Source organism: Camelus dromedarius, chromosome 7 (genome assembly GCF_036321535.1).
Source record: "Camelus dromedarius isolate mCamDro1 chromosome 7, mCamDro1.pat, whole genome shotgun sequence".
Lineage (NCBI taxonomy): Eukaryota > Metazoa > Chordata > Mammalia > Artiodactyla > Camelidae > Camelus > Camelus dromedarius.
The window spans coordinates 62,769,997-62,790,595 of NC_087442.1; the positions used below are offsets into that span (position 1 = coordinate 62,769,997).

At 36.2% G+C, this 20,599-nt stretch overlaps 1 protein-coding gene across 6 annotated transcripts in view; it reads right to left on the reverse strand.

The window, feature by feature from the left end:
* Positions 1-29: 29 nt before the first annotated feature.
* Positions 30-20,599, reverse strand: part of ANKIB1 (ankyrin repeat and IBR domain containing 1) — a 206,799-nt gene continuing 186,229 nt past the window's right edge. For 3 of the 6 annotated variants that reach the window (XM_031454873.2, XM_031454874.2, XM_031454872.2), the window contains 9 exons: positions 19,355-19,489; positions 18,341-18,427; positions 18,189-18,255; positions 16,089-16,234; positions 14,912-15,090; positions 14,001-14,052; positions 10,226-10,340; positions 9,005-9,138; positions 5,483-8,653 (listed from right to left, as the gene is read on the reverse strand). In XM_031454873.2, the coding sequence (XP_031310733.1) occupies positions 7,916-8,653; positions 9,005-9,138; positions 10,226-10,340; positions 14,001-14,052; positions 14,912-15,090; positions 16,089-16,234; positions 18,189-18,255; positions 18,341-18,427; positions 19,355-19,489 (1,653 nt within the window). In that variant the 3' untranslated portion in view covers positions 5,483-7,915. Of the gene's footprint in view, positions 49-5,482; positions 8,654-9,004; positions 9,139-10,225; positions 10,341-14,000; positions 14,053-14,911; positions 15,091-16,088; positions 16,235-18,188; positions 18,256-18,340; positions 18,428-19,354; positions 19,490-20,599 lie in introns of those variants that run through there. The other 3 variants (XM_064487578.1, XM_031454875.2, XM_031454876.2) reach the window with 3 other exon arrangements.

The following is a 20,599-nucleotide window of genomic DNA, read 5'->3' on the forward strand; positions in this document are numbered from 1 at the left end:
TACACATTTGTAAATCAAATCAAGATGTCCATAATGGGGCAGTGGAAGCTTAAAGAAAAAGAGAGAATTCATAGAAAAATTTAGGTTATATTTTATGTAATGCCCACAAATGTTGGGCCTAAAATTTACTTTTAACTTTTCTCTTTTATATTATCCCAAATAGGTATTCCCTCATCCAGATTTAGGCATGGTTTGCTGAGCAAATGTATCTCCACACAAGTAGACCCTGGTTAAACTACTCATGTTAAAGGCTGGTGCACAGTTAGCCATGGCCTTTCAAAAATCAGTGTGCCACTTTGCACTCACAGGCTCAAAGAATGTCAGTGGCCAAAGTGCTGTGGCATATATTTGACATTACTATAGTATTACTATACTACTACTGTCATATGTTGGCAGTTTCAGTATCTTTTTCTTAACCAAAGTCCTTGAAACAAATGCATCAACTGCAATGGTTCCCAAGTTGTAGCAATACTGATAGCTTGTAATGCACTAAGATAACATCTGATTTATCAAATTGTTGCTCTAAAGCAGGGGTCAGCAAACATATAATGCAACCAAAATTTGGCCTGCTATCTTTTCATTTCTTAACATTTTATTTTGAAATAACTATAGATTCGTAGGAAGTTGCAAAGATAATTCAAAGAGGCCCTGTGTACTCTTTACCCAGTTTCGTCCAATGGTTATCTTTTACATAAGGTACAATATCAAAATCAGGAAACTGACACTGGTATAATACGTATGTATAGTTCTGTCATTTTATCACACGCAGATTCATGTTGCCCCCACTGTAACCAAGACACAGACTGTTCCATCACCACAATATCCCTTGTTCTACCCGTTTATAGTCACACATATACCTTCCTTCCCCATAGCATCCTTAACTCCTGGTAACCACTAATTTGTTTCCATCTCTTATTATTTTGCCATTTAAAAATGTTAAATGAATGTAATCATACAGTATGTGACATTTGGAGATCGGTTTTTTTTCACTCAGCATAATGCCCTTGCAGTCCATTCAAGCTGTGTCACTAGTTCACTCCCTTCTATTGCTGAGTGGTATTCCATTGCGTTGATATATGGATATACCACAGTTAATCATTCAGCTACTATAGGATATTCTGGTAGATTCGTTTTTGGCTCTTACAAACACAGCTTCTTTGAACAACTGTGTACAGGTTTTTATAGACCTAAGTTTTCACTTCTCTGTGATAAATGCCGAGGAGAGTAAATGCTGGGTCATATAATTATACGCTTAGTTTTTAAAGAAACTATCCAACTATTTTCCAGGGTGGCTGTACCATTTTACATTCCTACCAGCAGTGTATGAGTGACCCAACTTTTCTGCATCCATGGCAGCATTGGTGATGATACTAATTATTTTGTCCACTCTGACAGGTGTGTAGTGTATCTTACCTGGATTTTAATTTGCATTTCCTAACAGATAGTGATGTTAAACATCTTCTCATGAACCTTTTTGTTAGCCATACATCTTTTTTGGTGAAATGTCTCTTCATGTCTTTTGTCCAGTTTTTACTGGATTGTTTTTTACTGTTGAGTTTTGAGAGTTCTTTATATATTCAAGATATGTGGTTTGCAAACATATCTGTAGCTTGTCTTTTCATCTTCATAAAGTCTTTTGCAGAACTAAGCTTTAAATTTTGATGAAGTCCACATTATCAATTTTTTCTTTTATGGATTATGCTTTTGGTATCAAGTGTAAGATTCTTTGCTTAACCTGGACCATAAAGACATTCTACTATGTTTTTACTAAAAGTCTTATACTACTTATTTCAAGTTTTACATAGTGAGGTTTAGAGATTCATATAACTCTAAATCTGTCTTTATAACTGTCTTATAACTTATTGTTCCAGCACCATTTATTAAAAAGATTATCCTTCCTCCACTGAATTACTTTTGCACCTTTGTCAAAATCAGTTGATGATTTTTTTAGGGGGTGGCTATTATTCTCTGTTGCGTTCTATCCATCTATGTGTCTACCCTTCCACCAGTATCACAGTCTTCACTAATGTAGTCTTGAAGCTGGGTAAAATGATTTCCCCTACTTTATTTTTCTTTTTCGAAGTAGTTTTAGTTGTTTTAGTTCCTTTACCTTTCCATGTTTCTAGAATATTTCTAAATTTTACTAGCTACAAGAAAACGTTGCTGGGCATTGGTAGAAGCTGCTGCCAAGCAACTGAAGCAAGCCCGGGCATTCTGTGGACTGAGGCTCCCACTAAGCCGGTGGCTTTGCTTCAGGGTGAAATTGTGCATAAAATACCCCCCAAAGGGGTAGTTACCAATTTTTCATGTAAAAGTAAGACTTACTGCTACGGTCAGGCTAGCCACACTCTCTAATATACCGTTTGTTTGACTTGCAAGGCCTACTGGGACCATGTTAATTCTCCAGTTCCAGGTAACCCACCCATAAGTGGAGGTGTCACACTAGTGAGTCCCAAGGCCTCCGTGGGTCAGGCATTCAGTTTCAAGAGCCTAGGAGCCAGTTTAAAGCTGCCTTTCTCCTAAATGGGTGCACTTGGTAGCTGCCTCCGGCAGGTGGCAAAGTTGTGCTGGGCAACGGCCTGAGTATTTGGGCTGCCTCCAAAACTTTAAAAAAAGGAACGATTTCACTTTCTCCTTCCGGATTTCTCTGTTGTTTCTGCTGGATCACCAGAGAGGGGACGAGCAGGCAGGATGGGGAGTGATTTATGTCCCGCTCTTACCTCTCTACATGTGGCAGTCCCTCAAATGAGAAGCCCCACTGACAATCATGAGACAGGTACTTGTGGGCACACATCAATTTCATTAGACATTCGGTATTGGGAGCCACATTACATTCCATCACCCAAAGGGCTCCACTAACAAGGGAAGCCTCCCTTCTCCACTATGGGGTGTGTTCAAATTCTTTTTTCATGGCCGAACAGTCTCAGATGCATGTGAGTCAGGAGCTACAGCAGGTGGCAAATAGATGCCAGGTCACCCTGTCACTCCAACAGAGAGGGTAAAGAGCCCAAGAGGTGGGGGGTGGGGCTGCAGGGAGAGACAGTTGTTGGCCTTTCTGTCCTTTAGCCCCTTGCTCCAGGGCTGTCAGCATCCAGAGAGAGCAGGGCCCAGGAGTTTCTTTCTTCATGCACACTTGCACCTTTACCTGCAGTCCTTGGCACCTTCTGTCTCTCTTACACCCAGCGCCTCGCCCTCACTGCTGGCTTTGTCAGGGTTCAGGGGCCAGGGCTTGAGGTGGCCTCATCTGTACTTGTAGGCGAGGCTTTGCAGTCCCTTTTGCTGCAACTCTTTGCAGCCTACATGAACTTCTCATGTTTTTGGTGCACTCAAAGCTCTCAAAGAGTAAGGTTCTTACTGCTGATGCCATTTTTTTCACATTCGGGGCTCCCTGACTCTCGGCAGCCACAGCCACACTGCCTTTCAGGTGCATCCACAGAACTGCTGACTCCTTCTCATGAAAACTTTCCTTCTGGTCTGCCTGTAGGAGTTAGCCACAATCCAGGCACCATTTGGACAGCTTGTTTCAACTCTACCTCTTATCCTTAAGCCTGTAAACATTAGTTCAACTCCTGTTCAGTAAAAGGCAGGACAGTGGGAACCCTTACTACCCCACCTCTTATTTATCACTTGGGTGAGAGCATTTACTGCCAGATAGATTCCAGGGAGTCTTCTATTCCAGAACCTGGCCCGTGGTTCCTCTTCCAGAAAATCATGTCTCTCTTAGCATTCCATCCTTGCTGCCAAAATTCTTGGGTCTGGGATTTGATTTTACCATATTTACAAGCCAGTAAAAGTTAGCCTGTCAGTTTCATGGATGCTGACAGCAGACACGAGATCCTAGGTTACAGGCAAAGGATTTTCTCATTCACGGCCAGCATGCAGAATAAACGTCAGCGTATTCGTATCGGCTTCCCTTGTCTCCATTCCACAGGGGCAACACAATGGGCCGAGTTAATGTCAAGCATGCAGTGCATTTGTGTCACAGTTGAGGAACAGAGTATGAGGAATCCAGTGCTTATCAGCAAGTCTGCTCCTCAGGCTCAAGGTTACTAGCTGTGTACATCCTGAGAGTGGCCCAGGCAAAATCACTGTCAGGCCTTGCAGTCTTGGCACACTCAGCAAGATGTATGCCAAGGCTCGAGAACTAGACTGCCTCATCTGATAATTATCCTTTGCTATACTGTGTTTTGTTCATTCCTTCATGAAGCTCTTGCTCAGCCTGTCTGTGAACTGATGCCTCATGCAGGCTAAGCCCTTGTGCAAAGGCTGGCTAAGAGATGATATACAGCCCGATCAGGAATATTTTTAAACTAAAGTTTTAAAGAGTGAAGAAGAATAATTCCTTCAAAACCTTGGCCACCACTCAGTTTGTCAGCTACCTGTCAGTTCGAAGTGCAACAGAGAGCTAAAGGAAACTTTCCTGGTCCATCTTTCTTAAAGAAGTATGACTACTCCTAGTTTCTAAAATAAAGACAGTCACGTACTAATCTAGACAGAGCCACTTACAAAAAGAAAGAAATCTACTACTCTAGAGAGAAGATGATAACAACTGACAAGGCAGTAACATACTGTTGCAAAGGTGACAACCCAGTAATCATGCCCACAGCCCAGGGCTGACGTACAACTAGTACTCAGCCCAAGAGCCAAGCACGTGAACATTTTTTTCCCATGGAGTTTTAATTTCAGCTTAAAAAAAAACCAAACCAAAATCTACATTATCATGTAATATTTAGAGTCCAAGATTTTACTTGTTAGAGATTTACTAACTAAACTTTTAAAATTATGACTGAACTTCAATATGTCTCAGATATAAATTCAAAACAGGTAAGCAACAATATTTGAGGACTTTTGAACAAAAATGATATCAGGGGTAACAAACAACCACATTTAAAGAATAATTCAGCATAATTCCACATTAACATTGGCGTTAAGGTTCGAATCCATGCAATGAAAGGCACAAACAAAACGATGACTCTCAGAGGTTATCACGGCACACCCTGTGAAGCACCAGCTGGTAGGCTGCAATCTGTGTCGGTGCACTGAAGTTCAGATGCCAAGGGAAGTTCTGGTAACTCAGATGGGACAGAATGAAAAAATGATGGAGAAGCAGGTGTTTCTATTAATACAGAATAAAAAATCTTCCTATCCTAAGCAATTTCACAAAAAATATCTTAAAATTCTATCTTTTTCTGTATGTTTCTATTTTCAAGGAAAAAATCGTAACACTTTTCTTCTGAAAGCTACAGTGATTAAAATCATGAGCACTGAAGTCACTGTTTTAACACATTGCCAAGCAGTGTTTTGGGCTTATCTTGGGGGTATAAAATGCTCAGTAAGTGGGCTTGTGTAAAAAAAATATTAGGCACTAATCTGTTATATGTAAGAACCAAATTAATCCCATCTGGGAATTTAATTTGAAGAAAATCAGCTTTCTGACTTGGTTAAACAAAATCTATAATGTAATGAGACAAAAGTAAGGTAGTTTAAGTAATAAATGTTTAATCAAAGAATTTTACATATTATTATAACAGCATTCATTTGGCCAAACATCTACACGTTTGTAGAATCCTACTGTATATAAAGTGGGAATGTATCAAGTATAGACTATGAAAGTGCAAATAACAAGTCAAGGTTAGAGTAACTTTTTTCTTTTTACATTATAAAATTAACTTGTTTACAAAATAGGCTTTGCCAAACTTTATTTCTGAATTGTAAAGTCAATGACTGTGTTTTTAAAATATGTACCAAGGAAATACAAACTGGATAATGATCATTTTCTTGCTCAGGAGAGAACACCACAGAACGCAGGGTACTTACTGCACAAGGTGTGAGGAACCAGAACCCACGGTGATACCTCCTCACACAGCACATTCTTTCTCACCTTACTGCAGCTTTGCAAGGTGCCTCAATGAGATACAAAGACTCTTTCTATTGAAAAGTTACATCTTGGTTTAAAAACTGATTGGAGTGGATATTTTTAATCCAAAATAAATTTGTAAAAAAATCCTTTAATGGACTATTTTAGCTTAATATACAGTAATACACTGCAGATAAAGGTAATATTTTCCCCAACTAATTTTAATAGGGGTTGACAGCAACATTTCTGATAATTGGGGAAATATAAACTAATGTGGACTTTTGATATCCATGGCCTAGGAGCAATTTCCACTCAGTTTATCCTAAAGGAACCCAGGGAATATTAAATATGCTAATATAATACCATAGCCGTACGAATTCAAAGTACAAGAAAATTTCAATAGTAGGGCTTGGAAAAAAAAAGTAATAAAAAACCATAATGACAACTCATGTGGATATCAATACTAATATAACCTTTTACCCAGCCCAGGACTTGCCTGTACACACTCGGTACTGAAATTTTGGTATCTGTAGATTTCTGGTAAGAATCTGGCAAAACACTAAATGGAGTGTTGCATATCTATTTTGCTTATGTTACGCTAGTTTTGATAATATGTAAGTAAAACAGCCATTCCAACAGTTTAGTCTAGTTTTAATTACACACTGTACCACTGTATCTTAATTACAACTAAGACCAGTATTTTCTTCACAGTAAGACACTGATAACTAGGGATTTTTTTTTTTAACACTAAACAGTAATCACACAGCAAATGAGTATTGTGCAATAGAACACACACGTCAGCATTTGCGATTTAGGCAAACAAACCGATTGAACACTTAGTTGTTATATTTACTGTAAAGGCAAGGCCATGGGTGGTTTTATGGAGGTCTTTGCAATTCATAGCATAGTTACTTCAGAAGAGACACTGAAATGTGAATTACTCACTTATTTAACTGGCAACTATCCATTTAGGTTAGGCAAAGGCACAGTAACATGTTGCGCAGGATGTTTTATTGAGTTTCTTGATAATCGTAGGATTTACTATAACTCATGAAAACTCCACTTTTTTTCTATTTTATAAAACACTTACCATTGAAAGTAATTGCACCCATTAGTAATCAGAATGCACTGTAAAATTGTGAAAACAAAGAACTATGATTGCACTTCCAATAAAGTGTCTCTTAAAATACAGCACCGCTGTTGCTAATCAACTGTATTTTAATATTAAAAAAAACTGTTTTTAACAGCAGCATTAGGTTTAGTTAACTTAAGCTACAGGCTACATTTATTTAAATGCAGTCTCCATGGCAACAAAAGCCCATTAAATTCTGGAATATCACTGCTACCAAGTGGCACCTTTTACTCCTGGGAAGGCTGAAACTGCTCTGGAATCCTCCAGGACACCGCACACCTAAACGCCTTGTTAGTCAGCACACGAGTCAGAGTTTGGCACAAGTGGACTGTAAATAGACATGAAAAGAAATCTCTGATTCATGTGAAAATTAAAACCAATTACACTGTGGCAGATGCAGCACTAAGGGGAAGCCTTGGATAACTCAATTCACATTGCTCAGACAAGAAGGAAGGAAGTTATGGAAGAGCACAAAGAGACTGAGGAACAAAATGCTATTAGATCTGCCCAAAGTAACTTCTAAAATGAAGAAAACTTTTTTCTTTTTAAAGGAAAAACCACCCAAAGATTAGAGAGTAAGCCTTTAATTTAAATGTTCAATTTAAGTATTGCCGACCTTTGGCTAAACAGATGACTGCGTTTTCTTAACGTGGAATCTAGCCTATTTATTTCATTTGTATTTTTCTCTCTCCCACTCTTCTGTTCGTCAGCAAAAAGGGAAAAGCTACCCAATTAAATACAAAAGAAATTCCCTGTAAGGTTAAAATCAGAAATGAAGCTACCATTCAAAGGAACTCCTCTGTATTCAATCCTAATGTCAGTGGTTTGTAATTAGTTGGAATTAAGCGGGTCAAGTCTCTATAAAGCATACTTCACTAGCATACCATCTGTACCTGTGATTCATTTAGAGCCCCGAGGTGTGCAGTTCACACTAAATGTACTTGTTCAAGCCAGTCACTTGAGGTTTGAGGTGTTTGACTCGAAACACTGGAACCATGCCCCTCGTTGGCTATCTCATTACTACCGTCGCCAGCCTGAGATACTGCTTCCCCAGCCAGAATATTTTCTCCCAAAGGATTTTCTTCTTCTATTTGGGTTCCTCTACCTTCACTGACCACAGCATCTTCAAACACTGAATCTTCTGGTTGCATCAGTTCCATATCCCTCACACCTTCTGACCCATCTTTGACACAGGGGAGCTGGGAATCGGCACTGATTTCTGGAGCTGCTGGAGGAATCAGGGCAATACTCTGAGGGTTCATGTCATGAAACCAAGCCATGATATTCCCAAGAAGATTGTCATTGATGTTGGCTTCCTGGCCAGCTGAGTCAGGGTCACTGGATGAGGGACAGAATTCACTTCTTGCTTCACTGAGAGGGTGTGAACTCAGGGTGTCAGTTGAAAATGGGTCACTTTCGGCTCCTAATCTCATAAGGCCGTCACCAAGTTCCAACAGCTCAGAGCTGCTCAATGCAGCCCGAGGGCTATCTGTGCTCCTGGGGTCTGAGTCCAGCCTGGAAGGTAAAGAGGTGCCTATCGCTCCTAAGGATGCTTCACTACTGAGGAAGTCTCTATTTTCATCGATGGCCAGCCCAGATTCTTGCAGAGATAACTGTATTGCAAGAAGTATATTGGGATCGTCTTCATCCAAGGAACTCAGAGCCTAAGGCAACAGAAAGTAGAATTACTGTAAAATTTAAAAGGAAAAATGATTGAACCCATTGAGGTCTACAACCGTTATTTTACTAAGCAGAAAATTAACAGTATCTCCATTAGAAGAAGTATCTTATGTACCCAAATCTTATGTTAAATTTCCCCTTGTCCATGCCAGAGGGAAAAAAAATTACTTAAGGTAAATCTGAAATAGGAGAATCTTACCCTGTAGTATACCTCTGAAACAAAGATTTCAGAATGGAAAAAAGAGAGAGAAAAGCAATAGAAGTGAAAATAGGAAGCCTGGCTAAATAGTGAAAGAGCAAAAAGTAGGGGCAATAAGGCTGCACAAGAAGGCTACCTGAAGAGAGTCCTGGTTCTCAGAGTGACTGGCGGGGGTGTAGTCTCGCAGGGAAGAGCTGTGCAGTGCGCTCATAGATGCGGAACTTACCACGGAGGCGCCAGGCCTGCGGCCACCGCCACCTTCTGGGATATCTGTTTCAAAGCAAATGGTGCCAGAGATAATTCAGTCATATAAATTCATACATCTTTTTATTCAAACAGATGATTTCTCTTTGAGTGCTGGTGAAAACTTGGCGTCCACATGTTCACCTAATCTCTCAGAAATTTCGCATCCATATTTGTCTCATCATAGGCAACAATATGCATCTAATACTATTACTTGAAATGCATGATTGTTCTTTACATTTTTCTTGCACTATATATGGTTCTATTCATAAATGCAAGTGCTATCAAATGCTCTCTTTTCCTCTTAAGCAATAGCAAAAGTGTTTTAGTTTCCAGAACTATATCCAATATCTTGTCTTAACCTATAATGAAAAAGAATATGAAAATAAGTATGTATGTGTATGTATGACTGAAACATTATGCTGTACACCAGAAATTGTACAACATTGTAACCTGACTATACTTCAATAAAAAAAGGAAAAAAGAAAAAGAAAAACAAAACAAAACAAAACTCAAGAATCTGAGAATTACAATAGCCTGAAAAGCTAATTTTTAGGCCCGTGTAACCTGATTTATTAAAGATCTGCCGAGACTGTAGTTTAAAGATTTTCAATTAACAATTTAACTTTAAAGGCTGATAATTAAAACAATTTATCTCTAATACCAGAAATTTTAAAAATGTTGATAAGAGAACTGAGGCTAGGAGAAAAATATTTCATGAACACAGTAAAAGCAATCAACAGCTACAATTTATTGAGTACTCACTAGGTGCTATCAGTACGTAAGGGCTTTACATGCATTATCTCATTTAATGTTTACAATAGACCCACAAAGTCACACTATTATTATTGCTTCTATAGAATGAGGAGACCAAAACTCGGAGAGGTTAAATGATTTGACTAAAGTTTTCATGCTGATACTCAGCAGAGGTGGGGTCATGAACTCAGCCCACATTCTTAATCCCTCTGGTTTTCTGTATACTGTGACATTAGAAGCATCGGCATGTTGACCGTGTATCTAAATTACAAACTCTTTTAGAAACATTTTGATTAGCCAGTTTTAAGAATAAATGCAAGAAAACTAAGAGAACTAAGAACCCAACCCAAGAGCTCACCTAAAGTGCTTTCACTTGGCTCATCAGGGTCTGGCGGATTACTGAGCAGACTGTGCACGTCTCCTCGACGGCGCTGTTGTCTGTGCCTCCTCCGATACTGAAATTCAGCATATTCCTGCATAAACCAAAGGTTATAAAATACAGGAGTACATGCAAATTTTTAAATGCAAATAAAAGAAACAACACTTTTTTCCAGGAAAAAAAATGTGTGATTTTATATACATATTATAAAATCACTTGGCTTTAGAAAAAGAAACTTCAGATTTTGTCATGCTGAGGAAACAGAAAGAAAAGGTAAAATGGAAAAATAAAAAATTTAAATAGTCCCATTATAATTGCCTGGATACACTGTGAATACTTGCAAACTCCAATGCTAGATCATAACTGAGCCTTATTTCATATGCCTGGGTCTTGTTATCTAATATTATAACTAATAACAGAATGATTTTGCTAATATAAGTTAGGTTCTCCCTGGAGGTCTGGTTTTAAAAAAGTGACTGTGATACAAGCATTGGGGGGGGGGGCAAACACTGTTAAGTCCTTGTCAGATTCTTGGATTCTGTATTCTTTGGGACCACTATATACCATATTCACGTCAAAGAAGAATTAAGAGGTTAGTTTTCAAACAAGGTGTTACTTGGCCTCCTTCCTGTATTAGCTAGTACGTGGGGCTATCTATAACCCAGGCAGGAAGAAGTATTTTCTATTTAGCAGAAGGGAAAGACACAGATTTAGGCAGATGTCCCTGAGTCTATTTTACATTTGTGATAATAGTTTGCAGTGGGTTTGCTATTACCAGAGGCAGAACCTGGTACATTATCTGGGTACAAATGTACTTTTCCAGATCTTAGTGACAAAAGAGACTAGAAGATAGGCCAGTGTGCAAGACACCAGCATAAAAAGGCTAATTTTGAGAATCATTATAGAATCTTTTCAGTGATAAAACACTAAAATCACTCAGGTTTATGATTATCCAGTTACTGTAGAATATTCAGTATGCTTATGTTGTGAAAGTAACTATAATAAATGAGGATGAGTTTTATAACCCCAATAAAACCTTCACATCATACCACTCTGGTTAAATTTATTCAAACTCCTTCATCTATGTAAGCAACTGGACTCTAATTAAAGAGTGGAAGGCATCCTACCAGGTTAGAGACAAATGAGTATAAGATACTACAAGTGCCCAGAGGGATTATCCAGGTTCTTTAAAATTTCCTGCTGAGATGGGGTATCATTTCCTCTTTTTCTGGAGGCCCATGACCCAAAACCAGATGACTGTTAAGTGTCATCATGGTTCACTAGACCACTGAAGACCACCACATTTCTGAGACAAGGATGGCAAGAAAATGTTATTTCAGTTCAAGATTTATCTTTAGGGAGAATTTGTTTACTTTGTACATCTGATGATGGTACAAAGTTATTCTAAATTAAATAAACTATTACTGACCATAGAATACACATATTTCCAACTGAAGAAAACAAGATAGGTTAAAAAAATTGCAAAAGAAACTTGTTATGTTTATAATTATTCTAACAGAAAACTCAAATGGCATTCTCTCATGATGTAACAGGCTTAAAAAAATTGTTCTCATAAAATTAAACTTTTCTGAAAATTTCAAAGGATTCCTAAAATCTTCAAGTAAGCATATGAAAAGGCTTTAGTTGGGATATTGTCATACATAATAATGGCCATCATTTATTAAGCACTAATTCTGTCTATGACTTAAACAGACACTTTCACTCTTTTGGAACTTCCATGGGGTATATAGATCAACAACATTTTAAAGATAAGAAATTAAGGAAGAACACAGCCTAACTAGACCGTATGTTAAAGGGCTAGACCTTGAATTCTGGTGTTCCTCAGACTTTCCAATCACGCTCTTCTCTGGGCTCCACTGCTCTAGGTGGTACAAAACAAACACCAATGCTTGTCAATGACTCATTCTATTTAGTTTAAAAAGAATGAGATGTAAGTAACTTGAATTAAAAATATAAATTCAAACTAAAAGTCTTCTGGAGTTTGACAATATTTCCCCCCCCAGAGTCTGTATGAAGACAAAGAGCTAATTTTTATACAAATAATTTTGGCAGTTATTTGATAGTCGCACATATGCAGAATTTTAAAGTTTAGTACTGCGTAGCAATTCTTTAGACCTGCAATAGGTTTATATGAAAGCCTGGTGTTTCACTGTACCAAAGACTTTAAAGAAGAGAAAAGTAAAAGTGAGTTAAATAATTCTTATGAAATATATTAACCATAAAAAATAAATTTAAGAATGTTATTTACACTTTCACAATTCTCAATCCCTGGACAATAAGAGCTCAATAATTTTATTTATAAGTATTTACATGTGAAGTAAAAAGCCTTTATATATTTTACTAAATGAATCTGTGTCAGTCATATTAGCAGGCCCTCAATATCCAAGGACAAATATTTCAAAATTCCTAAAGTTACCGTCAGATCCAGAAGCCGCAAGATGATGCATGTGATTGTGAATATACTGGTAAAGGCTTTATTTTTGTTAATTTGTATTTCTACCTCGAAATACTGAAATCTTTCTACTGTTTTTTTTGGTAACTGAGGCTTGTTTGTTCCTCCTTTTAGGTGGAAATTTTCCATAACATCCCCCAAGCTGAAATTATATATTATAACATAGAAATAGTAAAGCACAGGATCAGGTAAAGAAAAGACCAATAATTTGTTTTACAATAGAAATGCCATTTACATATATATTTTTCAATTTAAGTGAATTTAAAATTTCCATATTAGAGCTCAAAGCACAAATTGTTTCTCAAGTCAATATTTTCTTGGATTTATCTACCAATACAAAATGCCACAAGGTGATTGCAAGTATCCTCAGCAGCTGAAAAGAGAAAGTGTCTGATTTAAATAAACCACAGTCATTTCTGGATAATAATTCCACTGCCTTTCAGTTGTAGGTAACATATGGGCTATAAATGATGAACAAAAGGTTTCATTGTCTGTCTTGTCCCTTTTTAAGAATTAATTTAAAAGGTAATCATAATATAAGCATAGAATGGTATACAGTAGTATAAAGAACAAGGAAGTGGAGAGAACTGCTAAAACCATTCAACAGTGACAGTGGCAATTTAAATCTCAGAAAATAGCGATGTGATTAAGATTTTCACTCCATCTTGTTTTTATTTGCAACTGCTATTTGCAGTGTTAGTATTTTAAACCTTCTGTATTTTAAACTGGTGTATATCAACCACAACAACAACAAAAACAAGAACAATGTGAAAATCTTAAAGAGAAGCAGAAAGCAACTAAGCAAAGCATTCCTTCTGCGTAAATACTGATGTCAATTTTCTACCTTAGTAATTGATTATAAATCAGTTTGCTCAGGTTGTTGCAATAACTTAAAAAAAATAGATGTGGTCTATTTAGGTTTTCAACAGATTCAGACTGAAGCAATATTACAAATAGAAATGCATTTGTAGTAAGTAAAATTTACATTTCTGTTAACCAATTTAAAGATATTTTTCAAAAATGTACACTATAAATTGGCCTTAATTCTGACTGCTAATAAGAGGGGAGATGCATTCAATAATGTGAGGACAATCCAATACCATAATAGGTAAATGTAGGCTCTGCTGAGGCATTTTTATTATAGAGAAAGAAAAATTATTGCTGACAGTCTCAGTAGGATTTAGAATAGATGAGGGCGCAAATGCAAGCAGGACTGCACTAAGAAAAATTATAACTAAACAAACCAAATCAAACCAAACCAAAGCCCCCCAAAACAATTACCTCAGGTGATGCAAATCCTAAATATTCCCAATCCCATGTTCCACCAGCAAAGCTACAAAGAAATTAGACATACCATTCGATTTATTATCAGTACTACAAAGTACAATCAGTCCCTTGCCCTTTGAACATTACTTTAAATTCCTCTGCTTGGAACTTGTTTAACCAAAGTAGATCAACTCCTGAATATAATAATTAAAATGATTCTTTCATTATTTCTTTCAAATTCTAAGTACTTTGTGTAAAATGGTAGAAAAATAAAAATCACCATGCTATACCAGATTATTTTATGATTGCTTCTATTTTTATTTTATGTGTTTATGTAAAAACAGGGGCCCAAGGAATGTCTAATGCTTATAACTAATAGGAATAAGAAAATATGCTTCAATTTATAATGACAGAAATAGTATTTGTCCAAATAAAACAACCAAATCTCAAGTGTTGTTTACTGGATGGATCACTTAAATGACTTTACTAGTATCAGATTTCTAATTTCTTCATAACCTATTAACCAGAAAATACAAATATGGCCATAACAAGTTGGCAAGGCTTCCAAATTTTACATAAGATGTTTACGATTTTCACAACATTATATACATTACATATTTGAAATGATGCATTAGAATACTTGTTGAGTTATGTTGAATTATGAATTCACTGAAGTGTGAAGTTTAACCTAGCCTAATTTTGTCTGAGAAACTACTACACAATGACAGACAAAAAAATAACAACAAAAATAGAAAATAGTACTGGGGGAAAACAGCACCAACAAGAAGTTAGCATACTTTTATCAGCTATCCATGTTTTAGGTATAAGTAACTTCCATGAATATGAACCCTTGCTGGATAAAAACTAAACCTGCTGGCATTTGTGGCTGGCGTTGGGGTGATTTCCACAGTGTGTATCCTTTTTACCTGCGTCTTGGAGCTTCTGGTGAGTCTGCAGGAGCAACACCCCGAGCCACAGATGCCAGGAACTCTTGCCTCTTCTGCTGTACAAGGCATGCCGCCTTGATGATCTTGTGGCGGGGTGTGCGAAGGTAAGGCCTATTGACTTTTTGGGCAAGGTCTTCAGTGACCATTTCTAGGTCTGTCTATGATGAGGGGAAAAAAAAAGATCATAGGTTGGGTGGGTTACTCAATAGCAACTACAGTGTCTATCTTGTTAAATCTAACTCTTCTATGTTGTTAAATCTAACTCTTTTGATGTCAGAAATTAATTCAAATTTTGTAATAACTTCCTATTTAACATATGTTTCTACTTTGCACATTTTAGGAAAATAGCATGCATTCGGTAGGCATTTATAGCAATGTAGTTGATACGGATTACGAAGAAGGAACGAATCTACTAGCTTACTAAAAAAATTTTATAACTTGTCTATGTGAAAAGAACTAATAAATTTTAGGGCACTGTACATGCAAGTGCATGACTACATGGTACAGACTATACATAAATGCCGAAGGAATGTGAGGCAAGGCAAGACTCTTGCGATTTGGGGTTAGGTCTGGAAGGCTTCACGGAGAAAATGAATACTGAGCATTGGGAAATTTCAGATATAAATTAGTAGAGAGCAGTTCAAAGAGATGACATTAAAACTGTAGCAAGAGGAGAAAGTTTGGTGGCTTCAAAAAATGAGGTATGTATAATAAAGCTGGTCAGTTATAGTGATGTCAGCTGGCTTACGTGTTTTTTTTAAGTACTCTTTTCCAGTTCTACTTTTAAAATGAACTGGTAAATAGCAACTTTCCCATCTAGTATGTAATGTGGTGTGTTTCTTTTTTGAAGATAAAATTCCTAATTACATAATCAGAATTAGGTCAGATTTCAACTTTAACCGGTTTAAAGAAATAATGTGGTAGGAAATGTTTGCATAGCTCAGAACTCATTCAAATCTGCACAGTGACAAATTCAAACATAAAGAAAATTTCAGTTTACTACTGGTTAACTTTTCATTTATTTAAAAATCACTCTATAAAAGAAACAAAATTGTTTACTAATCACTAAGTGTAAAACTTAGTTAAATGGCTGAAAAGGAGAAAATCTGTTTCTCATAGTAACTGCATTTAAATTTAATTAAAAAAATTATCTTACTTGCATGAGTTCAAAAATTTCTTTCTTTGTGCTTTTAGGTTCTAAGAAAAATCCATATGGATAAGAACACTTGAGCATGCGTCGAGTTTTTAAGAGCACGTGAACTGCATCTTCAATGAAAGTGGTATCTGGACAGCCTCCTTCAGCTATAAAGTAAACCAGGCGCAGTGACAAAAATGTTTTTGCAAACATGCTGTTATAAAATTAATTAAACAACTAAATTTTCTTTAAAAAAAGGAAAAACAAAGAACAAGGGTCCCTAAGAAGAAATTGTTTGAAGTAGCTGTATGATAGTATTTATTTGAACTAGACTAAAAACCTACATAAAACACTCATGCATTTTGCATTTATATGACTTGTATGCATTTATAAATGAAGCACGTGCTGCAGGAGCCCATGAGCACTGATGGCAGCCATGAAGGAATGCATACATTCACAGATCCTGGATTTGGTTCTCACCCTGTGAGTAAACAAATCCAGCTTTATTCAACTCAAAGGTTCCATGCTTTACTAAGTTTTTCAAGTTATCCCTAACAGAATTTTGCTTATTAAGAATTAGAGCAAATGCCTTGCTAAGTTGCTTACTAAATGCTAGTTAATAAAAAACTTCAGGGAGACAGAGAAAGGGAAGAAGAGTGATGAGAAGAAGAAACTGCTTTACCATATGAGACTGTTCCTTCCTCAAATATCATGACAGTATTCTAGCTTTTTCCTTAACTGCAAATAAATGCAAATTAAGCAATATAATCTAAATTCATAAGTCCTTTTGAAAATAAGATTATTCTGCACGTTTCCAGAAAGAAATTACATATATATGTACTGCAATTTGTGTGTAAAATGCAACACACTGATACACAGATCATCCCAAAATACCTATCCTAGCATAGGTATTTGAACTAAGAAGGTGTAAAAAAAAAAAAAAAAAGAAAAGAAAAACAACAAAACACCCTCCCTCCTCATTACATGTGTGAGAAGTATGATTATTTTGCTTCTTCCTTTCCAATTCTTCTATCTTTTAATTCTTTTTCATAACTTACTATGCTGTCTAGAACCTCCAAAAGGTTGAATAGAAGCAGTAGTTCACATCTACAAATATTTATTTTATATTTACTATGTGTTGGGCACTGTCCTAAATGTTAGGGATACATCATTAATGGAACAGACTGTGGAATCTGTGAGGGTTTTTAAAAAATTTTTTTTTTACTGTGAACAATACTGCAAGAGTGTGATACTGGCTTGGTATAGTTATGTTATTACTATGGTCTAAGAACTAATAATTAACAAGGAGACTAAGCTGCTATTAACACCTTTTCCTCCCACTCTAATTTATTTAACTTATGGTTACTGTCTTAATTAGGAAGTTAGCCTCATGCAAAGAGTGTTAGCAAAATGGAGCCAACAGTAGTATAACTGACTGCAGTTTTAGGCTTAATATCTTTTATATACAAGCTGTGATTATTTTAAAAATATGACTTTTAAAAACAAACATGCCAGAACCTGTATTCTGTGCAGTCATTGAGAGATATTATATTCTAATTATGCAACTAGTACTCAATCCATTTTTAGTAATGTTCTTTTTGAACCTCCATTTTAGGATCTATAAGTAAGCCTTTTCTTATGACTTTGCTTTTAGATTCCAATGTCCATTATTTACTAGTGAGATGATTTCTCCTGAAACTGTACCTGATTTCTTAACATTGCATTAGGCACTCTGCTAAATTTCCTCAAGAACCTTTGGGAATTCAGTCACATGACAGTTGGATGGTTTGTGAATCTGACTAGGTCAGGGTGCCTTTTTTGGCCCATCCACTTTCCCCAACATTGCAGTGCATCAGCATTGGCACAGAGTAAGCAAAAGCATGATGAGTGTTTATCTGCCAGCAGCACAGGCTGCATTAAGAGGAGGAGACGAGGTAAACCAGGTGGAAAATCTAATCAGAGGCTTTAACTGCCAAGTTGCATTTTGGACTTCAGGGAACTCCAAACTACCAAATGAGTTAGTGGAGATAATGTATTCCTTTAGGGGTCTTAATCTACCAATGAAGTGACTTAAGCACAAAAGGCTATTTTATATTAATTATCACACATATTATAACTTACTTTCTTTGAGAGCTCTACTCAACTGCTCCATCTTTTCTTTGGCTGTTTTAAGAAGGCGTTGTTCTAACTAAAGGAATAGAAATAAATAATTGTATCACTTTCTTTATTCACAACAGTATAATTCAGCACATTTGAAATGATTTGGGACATACCTGATAGCTATGCTCATGATTTTTAAATCTTGTGTAATAGTGCATAAATCTGTCAAGTTCCTGAAATCGTTTGTGTTTTTTCTCAGCCTAGGAAACAAAAGTCCATAAATGAGTTTTATAAATAAAAGTACTAGTTATTAAAATTGTTTTTTTTTAATCATTTAAAAATTTTATTAGTAAGAGGTAGAAATGCATACAGATTTGCTAATTATTTTGAGAGAAAATAATGATCATTTTAAAGGCTTCCCAGAACAAAGTCTTGCATTTGTATTTTCTGTGACAAACCACTGAAGCCGCAATTCCAGACTGTATGGTAAATATGCCTCTCAAACTCTATTTTTATCAGATCTTCAATGTTTTATTATACTGTGTATTCCTATAGACTGAATTGTATTCCCCCTCAAATTCATATGTTGAAGGTCTAACCCCCCAATGTGACTACATTTGGAGACAGGGCTTGTCAGGTGATAAAGGTTTAATAAGGTCATTAGGGTAGGGACCTGATCCCATAGGGCTGGGTGCCTCCTCCCTGTGAGAACATAGCAAAAAGACAGCCATCTGTAAGCCAGGAAGAGAGTCATCATCAGAAAGTAAACTGTAGAAATCCTGATCTTGGACTTCCTAGTCTACAGAACTGTGAGAAATAAATTTCTGTTCTCTAAGCCACCCAGTCTATGGTATTTTGTTAAGGCAGCCAAGCAGAGCAAAATACTTACTATATGCAATAACGTAATATTATACTGTTGATATAATGCTAAAATTGTTTTTAAGTCGTTATAGAGGCATGCTAGGATATGTAAGTCTTTTCTAATCTTCACCGATATAAAAAAAAGGAAAATTAAAAAAATAAAGCTCTCAAGTATATATAGCTATTTTGTTTAAATTAAAGGCTACTCTAAAGTGTATTCAATTTAATGCCTCATTACAAGAAAGACAGGAAAAGAAGAGATCTAAAATACTTCCACTGGTATTAAGTGGCTTACTCAGAGGTCCTGGCTTAAATAGTTCTCTTACCTCCACAGTCATTTCCTTGGATTGCTCCTCCACATGCTGAATGACTTCATAGCGCGTACATCTGTAATAACCTCCCGTGGAAGAACTATGTTTTTTCCATTCTTCTAAGCAAATCCAGCAAAAGTCATACTTACACTTCAAAAAAAAAAAATATATGCATATATCTCCCCATGTTAGTGTGCAAATTATTTTCCAGTTTCTAGTCCATCATTTTGTAGAGATTAAACAATCTTAAAGACACACATTCTTTTTCAGGTTTCCTCTGGAGACCTTATCTGCTCTATGGAAAGATGTGGGGGGTAGTTTAAAATTACTGCTTATAATTATAAACTAAAATGTAAATCACAATATTATGAAGTAATCTTAAGAAACCTTGAAAAACATCAGTAGGATATTTTTTCCAAATAATAACAGATACTGACAAATGTTTCATTTTTCAAGTGCACAGCAATCTAACTTTTGTCTATAAAGCTCCACCAGTGTATTTGAAAACTTCTGGAGACCCTGACAAATTGGTTTTGAAACTGGAAATAAGTTAAGAAGGTCTCCTAAGTAGAACAGCTAAAATAAAACCCACTTCTCATTAAAAAAAAATTATTTCTTAATCACCTTAATTTACAGACAATACCAAAAACATGAGCATTCCAGTATGAAAATGTATCCTATTTTCTTGTAAAAGTTTACGGATTTTGAGTCAGAAAGATCTTCCCATTCTAAATCTATGTCTTCTCCTGGAACTGTTATATTTATTTTATTTTTTAAAAAACATTTAAATCTTTGAGCTGTTCCAAACCAATCTGGGTATTTAGTATGAATTGAATCTTTTTCCCTCACAGATGTCCAGTTGTCTCAATAACATTTATTGAATGGTCCATGTTTCTCTACCAGTTGGAGATACCTCCTTTACCATATACCAAATTCCCATGTATCTGTGTCCATTTTCTGGGCTTTCTATTTTGTTTCACTGATCTGTAGATTCATGTTCCAGCACCATACTATTTTCTTTATTGAGCCTTTATAATATGGCCTATTTGAAAACACTGGTTCTTCCTCACTGCTTTTTCAGAATTTTCTAGCTCTTCTTACTTTGTCTTTCCATACGAATTTTTGCATTAGCTTATCTGGATGCAGAAACAAAACCCGTCAGTATTTTTATTGGAATTGCTCTAAGAATTTTATTATCTTTCCATTTGTTTGTCATCTTCTGTGTCCTACAGATAGGACAGACAGGGGTCTTACCATTTT